The 14,546-nt window shown below is 39.9% G+C and overlaps 1 protein-coding gene and 1 pseudogene across 1 annotated transcript in view; one reads left to right on the top strand and one right to left on the bottom strand.

The window, feature by feature from the left end:
- Window positions 1–421: 421 nt before the first annotated feature.
- Window positions 422–14,546, top strand: part of AUNIP (aurora kinase A and ninein interacting protein) — a 20,043-nt gene continuing 5,918 nt past the window's right edge. Inside the window, exons 1-2 of the mRNA XM_011357634.2 lie at window positions 422–619; window positions 13,385–13,526. Of these exons, the coding sequence (XP_011355936.2) occupies window positions 542–619; window positions 13,385–13,526 (220 nt within the window). The 5' untranslated portion in view covers window positions 422–541. The remainder of the gene's footprint in view (window positions 620–13,384; window positions 13,527–14,546) is intronic.
- LOC111738224 lies at window positions 7,213–7,331 on the bottom strand (annotated as a pseudogene).

Raw genomic sequence — 14,546 nt, 5'->3', positions numbered from 1 at the left:
TGTCTTTTTTTGAACCACAAAAGTAATTCATAAACAAGAGGGTGTGTTAACCATTCAGGGTAGTGTTAAGGAGCCCAGTTTTGGAGCCTTGACTCCACCCTTCCTTTTGGGTTACTGTGAGGATTCAGCATTTAGACAAGGAAAACCCTTAGCCCAGGGTAATTATTACATTTAAAGTAAGAAAGTCCAACTAATTCAGCAAAAAGAAAACGCACGTTTCTTGTTTAGAGTCGTGAACGCGTTCACACAACATAACTTTCGGAATACATTGCTTGTATGCTATCAGAAAAATGTGAAGACCTTCGTACGAAGAAGGGAGCTGCAGGCCTACAGGATCCGTTTGCGGACGTCGTGAAAGCGTCGGGCGGGGCTTGCGGAAAGGGGCGGAGCTAGGGGCGGTACCTGCGCCGGGCGGCTGCGACGTAGCTCCGCCCCCAGCGTTGGCGCGAGATCCGAACGTCGGCAGAGGTGGTGTAGTCATTCGCTGAGAAGTTCGGGACCCCCATCCCCTTGCCGGGTTGGCTTGGCCACTTCAGCGGCCATGAGACGCGGAGGACCAGAGGAGGGTACCTGCGGCGTGTGGCTGGACGCGGCAGCCCTGAAGAGGCGGAAAGTCCAGGTTGAAAGTTGGGGAAGGGGTTAGGGGCCAGGAGGCGTGAGAAGGGAGTTTGGGGGACCCAGAGGTGATGGAAGTAAAATCCAGGACTGAGAAAGGAGCAGCTTTGGGAATTGAGAGGTGATAGGGAGTGGAGTCTGACAAAGGGTGACAAATGGGGTGTGGGGAGGGTGAAGAGAAAATGAGGAAGGCAGGCTGTGAAGGGGTATGGAGAGACTGAGACAACAAGGTTTCGAGGTATGGGGAGAGGTGGAGAAAAAATTTGCTCTCAGGAGTTTGGGCAGACTAGTGAGGAATTAGGAGTCCCTGCAAGGCAGCAGAAGAGGCCGAAGTATTGGGAAAGAGTGCATATGTAAACTTGGTAAATTCTCATCCTGAGAGGCCGACAGGTTGCAGGAACTTTCGGTGAAAGAAAGGAGACGGGAAGGGGAGCTGGCCTGTTTATTGAGCATCCATTGGACGCCAGATACTGTTAAATACTTAATATACATTATATGTTGTTGTAGCCGCCAGCCCCTGAAAGACATGGACCACCAGAAATCAGTGAGTTATAGGAAACATGCTCTTTATTCAGCCAGCTGGGTCTGCCAGGGGTACGCAGACCCCAAATTAAGCAGCCCCAAAATGTAGAGGTACAGGGTTTTTAAGCCCTAAATCCCATTCCTCAGTCTGTCTTAAACACAAAAGTCTATTTTTCTCCTATTCAGTACCTGTCAACCCACAGGTCAGGTGTGCAAGCGGGGATACAGAAGCAGAAAGCTCGTTGTTAGAATGTTATGTTCCCATGGGTGATAGCCTATGTTCCCATGGGCGATAGCCAAGCAGTAATTTTCTAGCCAGCACAAAAGTAGCTATCAAGTAGACGCATGTTTGAGTTACAAGGTCAGAGATGAATAAGTAGTAGCTACTGGCCAGTGTTTTCAAAAACATGCTCATTCACACTTGATCCTTAAACAGAACTCTACTATTTTGGGTAGAATGGGGGCGGTTTGTTGTCTGGCCAGAAGGTAGGGACTGACATTTGGAGAAAGTTTGCTTCTCTTCTGGGCTGACTACCCACAGAAGTGTGGCATCTTGGTCTCATTTTCTAGACCTTGATATGGCGGATACTGTATTTGTTTTCATTTTCGTCTATTTTATGAGTGTAATATGTTTTTTTTTTAAAGTATAGAATTGTGTTAAGTAAATAAAGGCCTCATTGGCAGTAGCTACTATTAACAATTAGATATCCTTTGAGACATTTTCTATAAATATATATATATATTTCCCCCAGAAATAAGATTATATCAAACATTGTTCTGCTTCTCAACTTTCACTAAATATATGATGAGCTTCACATGTGAGACATATGGGTTTTTTTTAAAGGCTATTTAAATTTACATAGTTTTCAAATTTTGTATTTTAACTTTGCTGCCTCTATTTGAAGATATTGAGAAACATTTCTAACAGGTTTTCTTACACATTAAAGTGGTAAAAAGATTTAGTATGTGATTTGTATATTTGCTCTTAGGCATATTATATTTAAAATGTCATAACAAAGAGTAATATATTTCTCCTTCATTATAACAGCAGTTTAGTTCCTTACCTTTTAACTATGTAGCAGGAAAGGAGAAGGGGACATAATTAAGAGGGAGGTGCACATGTAAAGATATAAGAAATTTTGGCTGAGTCATCTGGTTTCCGGGCCAGCCTTGCTGGAGCATGCCACTTTGACACTCTAACTTTACTGACCTTCAGTCAGTCAGCAAATCCTCTGGTCTCTGCCTTTAAACGTATTTAGAATCTCATCATTTCCTACCATTTCTACCATTGCCAAGAGTGACCCTTATCTCACTAGTAAGTTTAAAACCATCTAGTCGTTTCCTGTCTTCCAGTAAAAACCAAAATCTTTTTAAGGCTCACAAGGCACGATCTGGCTATGTATGCTTTCTCACACCTTTTAGGCCCCATGCTCTTTTCTATGCCTCACTTTGTTCCAACCATATTGGCCTTCAAGCCAGGTACACCCATGCTTGGGACTTCTGCTTAAAGTGCCATAAGGATTAGAATGCCACACGACTCTGCTTCTTCATTTGTTCAAATGTCCACTTATCAGTAAGTCCTTTTCTTAACCACCATAAAGTAGCCTTTCCCTATCTCCTACTCCTCATACTCCCTAACTACTTTAGTCTTGCTTTATTTTTCTCCATACCACTTTTTACCATCAGACATACTATATACAGTTGAACCTTGAACAATGCAGGGGTTAGGAGCACCAACCTGCCATGCAGTTGAAAATCCACATATAAATTTTGACTTCTCCAAAACTTAACTACAGTCAGCCCTCAGTATCTGCAGGAGATTGGTTCCCGGACCAAAATCCGAGGGTACTCAAGTCCTTTATATAAAATGGCATAGAATAAAGCATACGGTCGGCCCTCCACATTCATGGGTTCCCAACCATGGATTGAAAATACTGTTTTCGATCTGTGGTTGGTTGGATGCGAAACCCATGGATATGAAGGACCAGCTGTATTTACTGAAAAATACCCGCATGTAAGTGGATCTGTGCAATTCAAATTTGTGTTGTTCAAGGGTTAACTGTACTCTATTTACTTGTTCATTTATTGTTTTTCTTCACCTACTAGAATGAAAGTTCCATTAGTTCTTCAGTGTCCAATACTGTTTGGTACTCAGTAAAATATTTATTGAATGAGCAAATGAGTGAATGAACTAATCTATCCAGGCTTTGCTTTCAGAACCTATTAGATAGAGTTATAGTTCCTTATTCTCTTTCTCACTCTGAGAGGATAAGTGGGAAGACTTTGAGCTTTTTAGAGCAAAGGTGGATGGGAGACCTCTAGTAAAATGGCAGTTAAAGTATGTACTTAAAAAAACCTCCCAGATACTTCTTGAAATGATAAAAGGAGAACCAAAAATAGAGAAGAAAAGTTCATTTTCACTGAACTTGAAAAGGCACAATCAAACTACTGAAGTCTATGGTAGCAACACTGTTAGGGGTTTGTACTGTAAGACTGATAAAAGTCTATAAATGTACTTAATAAATGTTTATCAATATGATCTTTATGTAGTAACTTATGATTTGTAAAACTTTTTTACATGTTTTATTTCACTTCTTAATAGCTTTGTGAGCAGTGAGATTACCCCTACTTTACAGATTAAATTTAAGTTCTGCTAGAGATGTGTTCAAGATCATATTAGAGTAAGTGCAGCTCTAAGGCTTGATTTCCAGGTCTTCTAACTCTTGATCCAATGTCTTTTTATGTGTAAGACATCCTCAGATGATAAAGAAGTGATTAAGCTGGTTACAACCCTGGCAGCAGGGAATATGATAGGTACACAGATAGACTGTCAGTACCTCAGAGGCATTAGGATACTGTTCTAAGGGTTTAGAAGAAGAGATTATATTTGATCATGGGTGGAGGATTTAAAATATATCCACAAATTCCTTTAATACACCTCCCTTTAAGTGATGGAGACTAATGCCCCTTCTCTTGAGTGTGGGCTGTGTGAGTGTGACCAATGAATAGAATGTCATGGGGGGAAGCCAGCTGCCACTTATGAGAATACTCAAGCAGCTCTGTGAACACGTTCAAGTTGTGAAGAACCTAGACCTTTGCCCAAAACAGTGAGCGAGCCACCTTGAAAGTGGATACTGTAATCCTGGTTGATAGGTTGAATACAGTCTAATGAGATTGCGAACCAGAACCACCCAGCTAGGCAGCTCCCAAATTCCTGTTGCACAGAGGTTGTAAGATAAATGTTTAAGTTGCTAAGTTTTGTGGCAATTTGTTAATGCTGCAATAGAAGCTAATACAGATTTTGGTTCTGGAAGTAGAGAGCTGCCTAACAAAAACCTAAAATGTGGGAGTGGCTTTGGAATGGGGCAATGAGTGGCAGCTAGAAGGGCTTTGAAGAGGGTGCTAATGAAAGCTCGAAGAGCTTTTAAGAAACTAATTCTCCAAGTGTGATGGCCTTCAGGAGTCTGTGGGTGAGGGCTTAAAGGAAAGTGAGAAAAATCTTATTGGAAGCTGGAGAAAAAGGGGATCCTTATTTAGTGACTGAAAGTTTAGCAACACTGTTTTCCACAGTAAAGTGGAAGGTAGAAAATGTACCAAAGAATTGAGTGATTATAAGTAAAGAGATTTCCAGGCAATGTGGAAAGAAAGTGCTACCTAGTTTCTTTTTGCTGGTTTTACAAAATGTCAGCGGAGAGAAGCTAAAGGAAGAGCCTGTTAAAAAGAATCCTAGACTTGTTGGTTTTGAAAATTCCCAAACTCTCCAGATGGCAAAAATGGGCTTTTCTTTGCAGAAAGCTTTAAAACTATTACTTCAATCTGTTGTTATAGGTATGTTTAGATCCACACATGAATTAGATACTCGACATCAGTAGTTACTAGGGTGTTGCTGTTGTGCTGGCTGGAAAATTACTGCTTGGCTATTGCCTATGGGAACATAGGCTATCGCCCTTAGGAACATAGGTTATCACCCATGGGAACATAATGTTCTAACAATAAGCTTTCTGCTTCTGTACCCCCGCTTGCACAACCAACCTGTGGAGTCTGTGTACCCCTGGCAGACCCAGCTGGCTGAATAAAGAGCATGTTTCCTATAACTCACTGATTTCTGGTGGTCCGTGTGTCTTTCAGGGGTTGGCGGCTATAACACTGTGAGCAGTTAGTGCTGTCCATTATGCCACTGGAAGAAGACACTAGAAGCTTCATGCTTGGAATTCTCTTAGAATTTGCCCTTGGTTGATTTTAATCTGTATCTCTTCACTGTAATCATGATTATAACAGCTTTCAGTGAGTTCTGTGAGTCCTTCTAGCAAATTATCAAATCTGAGAGTGGTCTTGGGGACCTTCAAACTTAGTGTCAGAAGTGAGGGTCGTCAAACATCTATTTCCTACCCCTGTGCCCCACTATTCATACAAATGCCCACTCCCCCTCCATTAGGGGAATGCAAATCAAAATCACAGCTAGGTACTACTTCACATCTACTAAGATGGCTATAATCAAAAATACAGATGATATCAAATTTTGGTAAGCATGTGGAGGATTGGAACCCTCATACATTGCTAGTGCATACATAAAATAGTGTAAGCAGTTTGGAAAACAGTTTGGCAGTTAGAAGCAACCCAGATGTCCATCAACTGATGAATGGATAAACTGTTATATCTATACAATGGAATATTTGCTGTTAATAAAAAAGGAATGAAGTACCTATACATACTACAACATGGATGAGCCTCCAAAACATGCTCAGTGAAAGAAACCAGTCATAAAAGACCAGATAGTGTAGGATATGTGAAAGGTTCAGAACAGACAAATCTGTAGAGACAAAAAGTAAATCAGTAGTTTCCTGGGGCTGGGGTAGGAATTGGGAATGACTGCCAATGAATGGTACAGGGTTTCTTTTTGGGGTAAGGAAAATGTTCTCAGATTGTGATGTTTACATAGCTCTGTGAATATGCTGAAAAACACTTTGTACGCTTAAATGGGTGAATTTTATGGTATGTGAATTTTATCTCAATAAAGCTGTTAAAAAGAAAGGCTTTGTGAAGAGGTAGCCTTTGAGGCAGTCCTTACAGAGTTTGTTGGAAAGCAATGGAGATGGAGTGGGCATTTGTATGAATAGTGGCACAGGGGTAGGAAATAGATGTTTGACCACTTTGACTTCTGACACCAAGTTTGAGGGTCCCCAAGGCCACTCTCAGATTTGATAGTTTGCTAGAAAGACTCACAGAACTCACTGAAAGTTGTTATAATCATGATTACAGTTTATTGTAATGAAGAGATATAGATTAAAATCAACCAAGGGCAAATTCTAGGAGAATTCCAAGCATGAAGCTTCTAGTGTCTTCTTCCAGTGGCATAATGGACAGCACTAACTGCTCACAGCAACAATATGTGACAATATAAGAGTATTGCCAACCATGGAAGCTCACTGAGCCTAGGTGTCCAGAATTTTTGTTGGGTTTGGTCATGTAGACATGGTTGACTACTTGTGTAGTTGACCTTAGCCCCTATGCAGGTCAGGCTGATACTGCATGGCCAAAGCCCCCACCATAGAGCATATGGTTAGCATAGACTATCTAGTGTGGCCCAAGGCCTCCAGATAAACAAAGATACTCCTATCTGGCAGGACATTCTGAAATTTAAGAGATTACCTCCCAGGAGCCTAGGGCAAAGACCAGACCTCTCTTTGGTAAGATACTTTTTTACATAGGGAGTAATTCAGTCTGGCTACAGTGTAGGTAGGGGAGTTGAAGGTGAGATTAGGATGGTAAACTAGTGCCATGTTGTTGGAAATTCCTGGAAGCCATTTGACATAACCAGAGCTGCGTCTAAGATTAACCTAACAGTGCTTATATGAAAGTAAGTGGTACACTGAAAATTAGGCTGGAGGAATTTGAGGATATTGCAGAAGTTTAGGTAAGAAATAACAAGGGCCTAATTTAGGATAGAAATTGAAATTATTTGTTTCTGATGGATTATTAATCTATATAATTATATATCTAAAGTGTAGTTATGTTCAAGAATGACCTAAATGTGGGCTTGGAAGGATCTTTTTATTTATTTATAATCATGATTTATTCCTACAGCACCTGGTCTTCCTAGGTGGTCTCCCATCCAAGTACTAACCAGGCCTGACCCTGCCTCGCTTCTGAGATCAGACGGGATCGGGCTTGTTCAGGGTGGCATGGCCGTAGACCATGGACCATGGCTTCACTGGGGTGCGAACTCAGGACCTTCTGGGTGTAAAGCAGACATGCTAACCACTACACTATGGAACCACGTCCAAGAAGGATCTCTTAAATATGTTTTTAAAGACGTGATTTTGTTCCAATTTTCTGTAGCCCTCTAGGTCTCCTTCCTTTTAAAGCAATAGTCCCTAACCTTTTTGGCTGGTGCTCCTATGAGAATCTAATGCCTAATGATCTGAGGTGAAGCTGAGGTGGTGATGCTAGTGCTGGGGAGCAGCTGCATATACAGATGAAGCTTTGCTTGCTTGCACGCTGCTCACCTCCTTTGTGGCCAGGTTCCTAACAGGCCACGGACCAGTACTGATCCATGATTGGGAGTTGGGGGGGGCATGGTGGGGTGAGGGGATTGGGAGTGGGGGTGTGTGTGTGTGTGTTAGGGACCCCCGTGTTAAAGGACCTTTGTATCTTCCCTTCAGTTTTTTTTTTACGTTTAGGAGCGAGAACTTGTTACCTAAATAGAAGATGATTATAGAGAAAAAAAAGTTTTTAAATATAACTTGAAATAATGCTCGGAAATTGGGGGAATTGATATATTATAGGTTAATTGTATATATGTATTGTGCACACACATACATACACATGCACATAAAGAATAATACTTCTCTTCACAAAGTTGACACCTTCCAGGGGAACTTGGGGATTTGTTTCAGTATGGGGATTTCTCCTCCATTGGATTTCAGTTGAGGCACTCTCTTTCCCATTTAAGTGATCATAGTACTCTTTTTTCTTTCATTGGTCTGTCATCTCTGCTATTGAGAGGGCTGTAATGTGGCCATTGTTATATTGGAAGTAGTTAAAATCAGAGATTTAAACACATCTTCAATAAATAGTCCATATTAAAGCAAAACTCATGGTAAATGTACTAAAACATTGTACTACAATGACCTCTGACATGCATGACATCCTTTAAGTGTGAAAAATCTCATTAGCTAGATCTTTCATGAGACCTAGTAATGCTAGTGGGTGTAGACATATCAGGTCTCCAACTTAGGAGTTGTGATACTTAGAAGAAAGTGCTTTTTTCTTACTGAGTTTTCATTAGGTTTATATGAAAAACCAGTATCAGGTGGTTCTAGAGAAGATTCTTGGAGTAATTTTCTAGATTACTTTGTTAGTTTGTTAGATTACTTTGAGAGGAAAAACCTTCACAGTTTCAATGGATATACTCTCTCATCCTGTCTGTTTCGGAACTTATGTGTGACACTAGTTACAGTGACAGGAGCTCACCTTGGTCACAGTATTAGAAAAGCCTTAGTGTTTTCTGACAGCTTTGTCAGTATTAAAAATGTAATGAATAGGTATATACAAAACAGAAACAGGAATATATCCTACCTGTATATCCACCTTCTTTTTAAAATATTTATTGAATTAAGTACCTACTATGTGTATTAAGCTAGTTGTGTGGAGGATGGAAAGAAAAATAAGTGAATTAGATATTGATCCTAGGATTTTGTAGGATAAGCCTTGAAGTACCAAGTGATAAATGCCAAGTTCAGAAGATGAGGCAATCACATCTTGCTGTGGGAATCAGGAAATCTTGAAGCTAAGCTGAAGAATACATAGCAATTCAGAGCTGGGTGTGAAAAAGGCCCTTCTATGTGAGACACAGAAATGAAGAAGTTGAAGGCCGTAATAGGGACTGGCATCTAGCTGAGTATTATGTTACATGGTGCATGAAGGGTTTTTCGTAATGGAGAAAAACGTAAACTGGAATCATATCAGTGTGTACAGTCTGAGTTTACCTTTTATGCTATAGGTAACAGAGAAACTATTGGCAGAACAATATGATCACAGTTCTTTAAGAAGATTAATCTAGATGTTGGGTGTGGGACTGATAGAAACAGATAGCGAATGGGGGCCTGACCAGTTAAGGCACTATTATAATAGTCTAGGACTAGGCAAGAGTTTATGAAATCTTAAACTAGGGCAGTGTGTTGTTTGTTTTTCAGGTTTGGAGAGTTTAAAGTAAGTTTTGAATTAATACCTTGTTATTAATCCAACAGAGCTGTTTGATATTGGAAATGATAAGAATCTTGGAAGCTTTTCTAGGTCAGACTCCTTAAACAGTTTTACTTAGGACATTCTTGTAAGGTGGCATCATCCTTCCAGGCTGACTTGGTGAGGCATGAATGATAGTGACTGATCAGGAAAGGTTTTTGTCTAAAATGTCATCAAATTCATGCTATGAGAGACTAAGAAGTAAGGGACGACATGGTGATGGTGCTTTCTGACCCTTAGAAGTGGGAAGAGATGAATATGAGCCCTGGGTAGCATAAAGGAGAAGGTAGCATGGCAGAAACAATGAAATACATTTGTGTATTTCAGAGCTGTGTCAATTGATGTAGAAAGTAAGACTTCATACTATAAATTTAAGACTTCATAAATTTCATACCAGAGCGACCATTATGAATAAAGGAAATTGTGTACTAGACTTGTTCTGAAGGCCATATAAATCATTAAAAAAGAATTACATTGGTTTGGAAGCAGAATTTTAACACAAGCTTATAGATAAATTATCAGATGAAATTAAGCATGAGAGCTAAACTGAATTTAAATGTGAAAGAATGAAAACATTTCCTAATGGACAGAGAGGTGAAGTATATGACCCCAGATCTGCTTTGATAGTTGTGGAATATAAGTAAGGGTCACACTTTCGTGATGATTTCCAGCCAAAAACAAAACAAACAAAAAACATCACTGTAGGAATACGTCACAGGGGATCCTTGGGATAACACGAACAGCAGGAGCTCCATAGTTAGAGGAAGTCAGATTTTCCTTCCACCACTCTGAAAGAAGAAAACTTGATGGGACCGTGAATGTGATATACTAAAGGACTGGAGATTATTTGGTTTGGAAGGAACGTGTTCCTTCAAGTTAAGTTCTTTAGGGCATTCTTATAGAGTGAGAATTGTTCCTATCTATGCTATGGCTCACCTAGGTGTTTGATCCTGTAGGAACCCTATGCCTGTCAGACAGGCTTTCTTACCCTGTGTAATATATACACTGGGGTTGCCTTTATTTTGAAGTAGGGATAATCTGCTGAAAGACTTTGTCCCTGGGCCCCTCTCAGTTCCAGATGACCTGTTCTTACTCAGAGCCTTAACATTCCACTGAGATAAATGTAGATTCTTGAAGCCAGGGGTCTTCCGAAAGATCTATAACTGGGGCGAGATCACTCATGACATCATTCTGACCTAAAGAAGGAAACATTCTGCTCCTACTAAATATGTACAACCTGGTAAAAAGCCTTATTCCCAGACGTTTTGCTAATTGAGGTCCTCCTGCTATCTGATAATCTGTAGTTTTCTGTAAGTCTTCTTTATGGGACTTAGCATACTTGTAGTGATTTAAATAACTATTTATTATTAATTTGCCTGATTTTTCCCTTAAGCTGTAAGCTGTACCAGGGCAGAATCACTCTGTTTTGTTCATCACTATTTTCTCTGTACTTAGCATATAGGTGCTCAAATACTTGTTGGCATACTAACTCACACAATTTCACATATCTATGATGAGTCTTTCATAAAATTTAAGGAGTCATGTGCCTGCTTGGGCTTTCTCATAGCATGGTGGGTAGATTCCAAGAATGAGCATCTTAAGAGAGCAAGGCATTTTTATGACCTAGTTTTAGAAATCATGTAGTGTTACTTCTATCCTACTTTATTGGTCAGGCAGTGACAAAGTTCTTCCCAGGTTCAAGGTGAGGGAATATGGATCTTGCCACTTGATGGGAGGAATGGCATGGTCATATTATAAGAAGAGCATGTGAAATGGGAGATGTTGTATTGGCCATTTTGACAAAGACTATTATAGTTGTTGTTTTCTTCAAATTTGGAAGAATTTTAGCCATAATTTCTTCAAATATATTTTCTTTACTCTTCTACGTCGTTTTACGGAACTCTAATTATATGTGTGCTTGATACCCCACAGGTCATTAAAACTCAGTTTATTCTTTTTCAGTTTGTTTTTCTCTTTGCTTCATTTTGAATAGTTAACATTGCTGTGTCTTCAGGTTCAGTTATTTTCTTCTGTAGTCTTTAATCTGCTGTTAACTCATTTAGTGAATTTTTTATATCTTCTGTTTCTCATTTTCATATATTTTTTAAATTATCGAGCATATTTATAGTAACTGTTTTAAGATTTTGTCTTCTAATTCTGTTATTCCTGACATTTCTGGATCTGTTTCTGTTAATTCATTCCATCCTTACCCCCAGTTATGGATGTTTTCCTGCTTCTTCACATATCTAGTAATTTTTGATTGCATGCTAGCATCTTGAGTGCTACATTGTTGAATATCTGGATTTTGTTGTCTTTAAAGAATACTGAAATTTGTTTAGGGTAGGTAGTTACTTTGCTAATCAGCTTGCTACTTTAAATGCTTGCATTTAAGCTTTGTTAAGACAGGTTTGAATAGCCTTTCTCTAAAGTTAGTTTAGCTCTAAGGGTAAGGGTGTTCCTCCTGAGAAATCTATTGAGTGCCCCTGGTATTTAAGAGGTCCTTCTATTCTGATTAGAACTATCCCAGCCCTGTGTGAGCTCTAGGTGTTGAGCTTGCAGTTCTTGGCATTTCTCTGTCCGGCCCATGGGGTGTCACCTAACACATGCGTAGGTTAGTATTCAGAAATAGACTGAAGGTATCTCTATGTAAATTTCTGGATGTAGTTTCCTGTGCTGCAAATACCAGCTGCCTCAGCTTCCCTAAATTTAGTAGCAACTTGTGGTGCTCTGCCTGGGTACTCCATACATTGCAGTCTGACAGGTGCTTCCAAGCAGAAAGCTAAGGTGGTCCTAGGGTTCATCCATTTGTTTCCTTCTCAAAAATCCTTTTCAGGGATGACAGTCTTGTACTGTCTCTTATCCACTGTCAAAAATCAGTTATTTCATGTATCTTATCTAGTTTTCTAGTTTTTGTATGGTGGAAGAGAAGCTTCTGTACTAGTACTAAAAGTCAAAGTATGAACTTTACATCTAGGATGTCTTTCTTCTTTTAACCATTTAAGTACATCTTAGTTTCCAAAAGTAAAAATGAAGTCAACTATCGGCTAGAATAATTTGGGTTCAGGTTTCAGGCCTACTTCCAACTCGCTGCTTGAATATTGACAAATCCCATTTCTTCTTTGGCTTTCACAGCCAAATTGAATTGAATATAACTTTAGTCTCTCTGATTCTCAGGCATTCTGTAACAAGCAAAGAGAAACAAAAATAAATCACACTAAATAAGGATGAGGTTATGAAAGTTGATATTTTCAAAACCTCTGTGGCCTTTCTTCCAATTCATACTCTAAAGTATAGAGGGGCCTGAGACGAAATAATAAGACTAATGCTATTTCATTGCTCTTCCTCCTAATAATAGCCAGCTATTATTGAATGCTATCTATGTGCCAGGAACTGTGTAAGACTTTTATGTGAATTAATTCACCTAATCCTCATAACTGCCCTATGGGATAGGTACTGTTATTGTCCCATTTCTCACATAAGAATGAGACACAGATTGAGCAACTTGCAGAGGGTCACACAGTTAATAACTGGCAGTGGCAGAGTTGGGATTGATTTGAACCCAAGCTGTATGACTCAGGAACCATGCTCTTAACCACTATGGGATTATTTGAAAACTATGGAAATGCATCAACTACTGCTGATGTTCAATCATTAATTATTTTTAAAGGAGAGAGCATCATCTCCAGAATCCCTTCAACAAATCCTGTTTGTTTTGTCAGCCTTACTGATTTCCGTGGGGAAGCAAAAAGACTGGGCTATAGTTGGAATACATGATTCCTGAGAGAAACATACCATCAGTATGGCAGGAAATGGTAGAAGATAATGCATATTAAAAACTACCTAGAAAAAAAGGTCTGAGTGGAGTCCAAGGGGTCCTGTGTGGTTCCCAGAGGGTCACTGGTGCTTACTGAATTTGGATTCAGGATTCAGGCCTACTTCCAACTTGTCTGGCAGCTGTTTTGATATTAATAGGGTCTCTTATTCTTTTTCTCCTTATTTTCAGACACGTTTAATGATGTCAGGCACCAAAATTCTAACACCCTTTCCTGGAGAGAGAAAGGCTAAGTTCTCTTGTACTCAAAGAAGAAATCTACCTGCAAGCGTTCGGCAGACCAGTATTACTTCCTTCTTCACCTTGCAGCCAGGTATGGTGACCTGTGTGGGAGCACTCAGGGAGTAAAAAGGAGTGCATTTATTCATGCTGGAACATTTATAAGTGGGGACACCAGGGCATTGTTTAAATTAAGCTCACCTATCAGAAGAGGTTATAAAACATAATCACCTTTTGAAGAGCAATATATACATGCTTTTACAGACATACCTTTCTGGTTCTGTTTTGCTCAGTTTAATATTAAATATTTGTATTCCCTGCTGGAGCAGCAAGGAAAGGTATACTTGGGAGTTGGGGATACATAGGGGAGCTGACCTGCCATTAATTAGGTATAAGTCTTGGATTGGTTACAATGAGTGGTCTGTATAAGATTAATTGATAATTGATATTTCTGTATGAAGTTTCTCAAATCAGTCAAGGGTCAACGATGCTTTTTTCTTAGAAAGGATGGCATAAAGTTGGTTCGTGTCTCATCATGTCCCACTTAAGGGGACCAGCTGCCTCAGAGCAGGCTGGCGCTTACAGAGCAGGGTTCCTGACAATTGGAGGGCATTGGAGGAGAGTTCTTCACTCTTGGTGCACTTCCCAAGATCGTTTTGCAAAAACCTTCAAAATACATTCTCCCTACCCTCCAAAAAAACTTAAACATCATTTTACTTTAACTCACAAGGGCAGGTTTTTTCCTCAAAAACATTTTCCATTTTAAATTTCAAAATTCTAGTATATTCTGTAGCGGGTCCCCAAACCCTGGGCCACGCACCAGTACTGGTCTCTGGCCTGTTAGGAACTGGGATGCATAGCAGGAAGTGAGTGTCGGGCGAGTGAGCAATCTAGGTTGTGCGCTCCTTATGACAATTTAAATGATCTGAGGTGGAGCTGAGGCCGTGATTTTAGCGCTGGGGAGTGGCTGCAAATACAGATTAACATTAGCGGAGGTTTGACTTCACAGAGACCGTAATAAATCAATTGTTTGCAGACATATCAAAACCCTATCAGTGAGTGGCAAGTAAGTTGATGTACAGCTGTATCTGGTGGCAGGCTTTAAGTCAGAATC

The sequence above is a fragment of the Pteropus vampyrus genome, unplaced genomic scaffold, assembly GCF_000151845.1.
Source record: "Pteropus vampyrus isolate Shadow unplaced genomic scaffold, Pvam_2.0 Scaffold36, whole genome shotgun sequence".
In the NCBI taxonomy this organism is placed as follows: Eukaryota; Metazoa; Chordata; class Mammalia; order Chiroptera; family Pteropodidae; genus Pteropus; species Pteropus vampyrus.
Note: the sequence above shows the minus strand (reverse complement) of the source record. Positions and strands in the feature narration are given on the sequence as shown.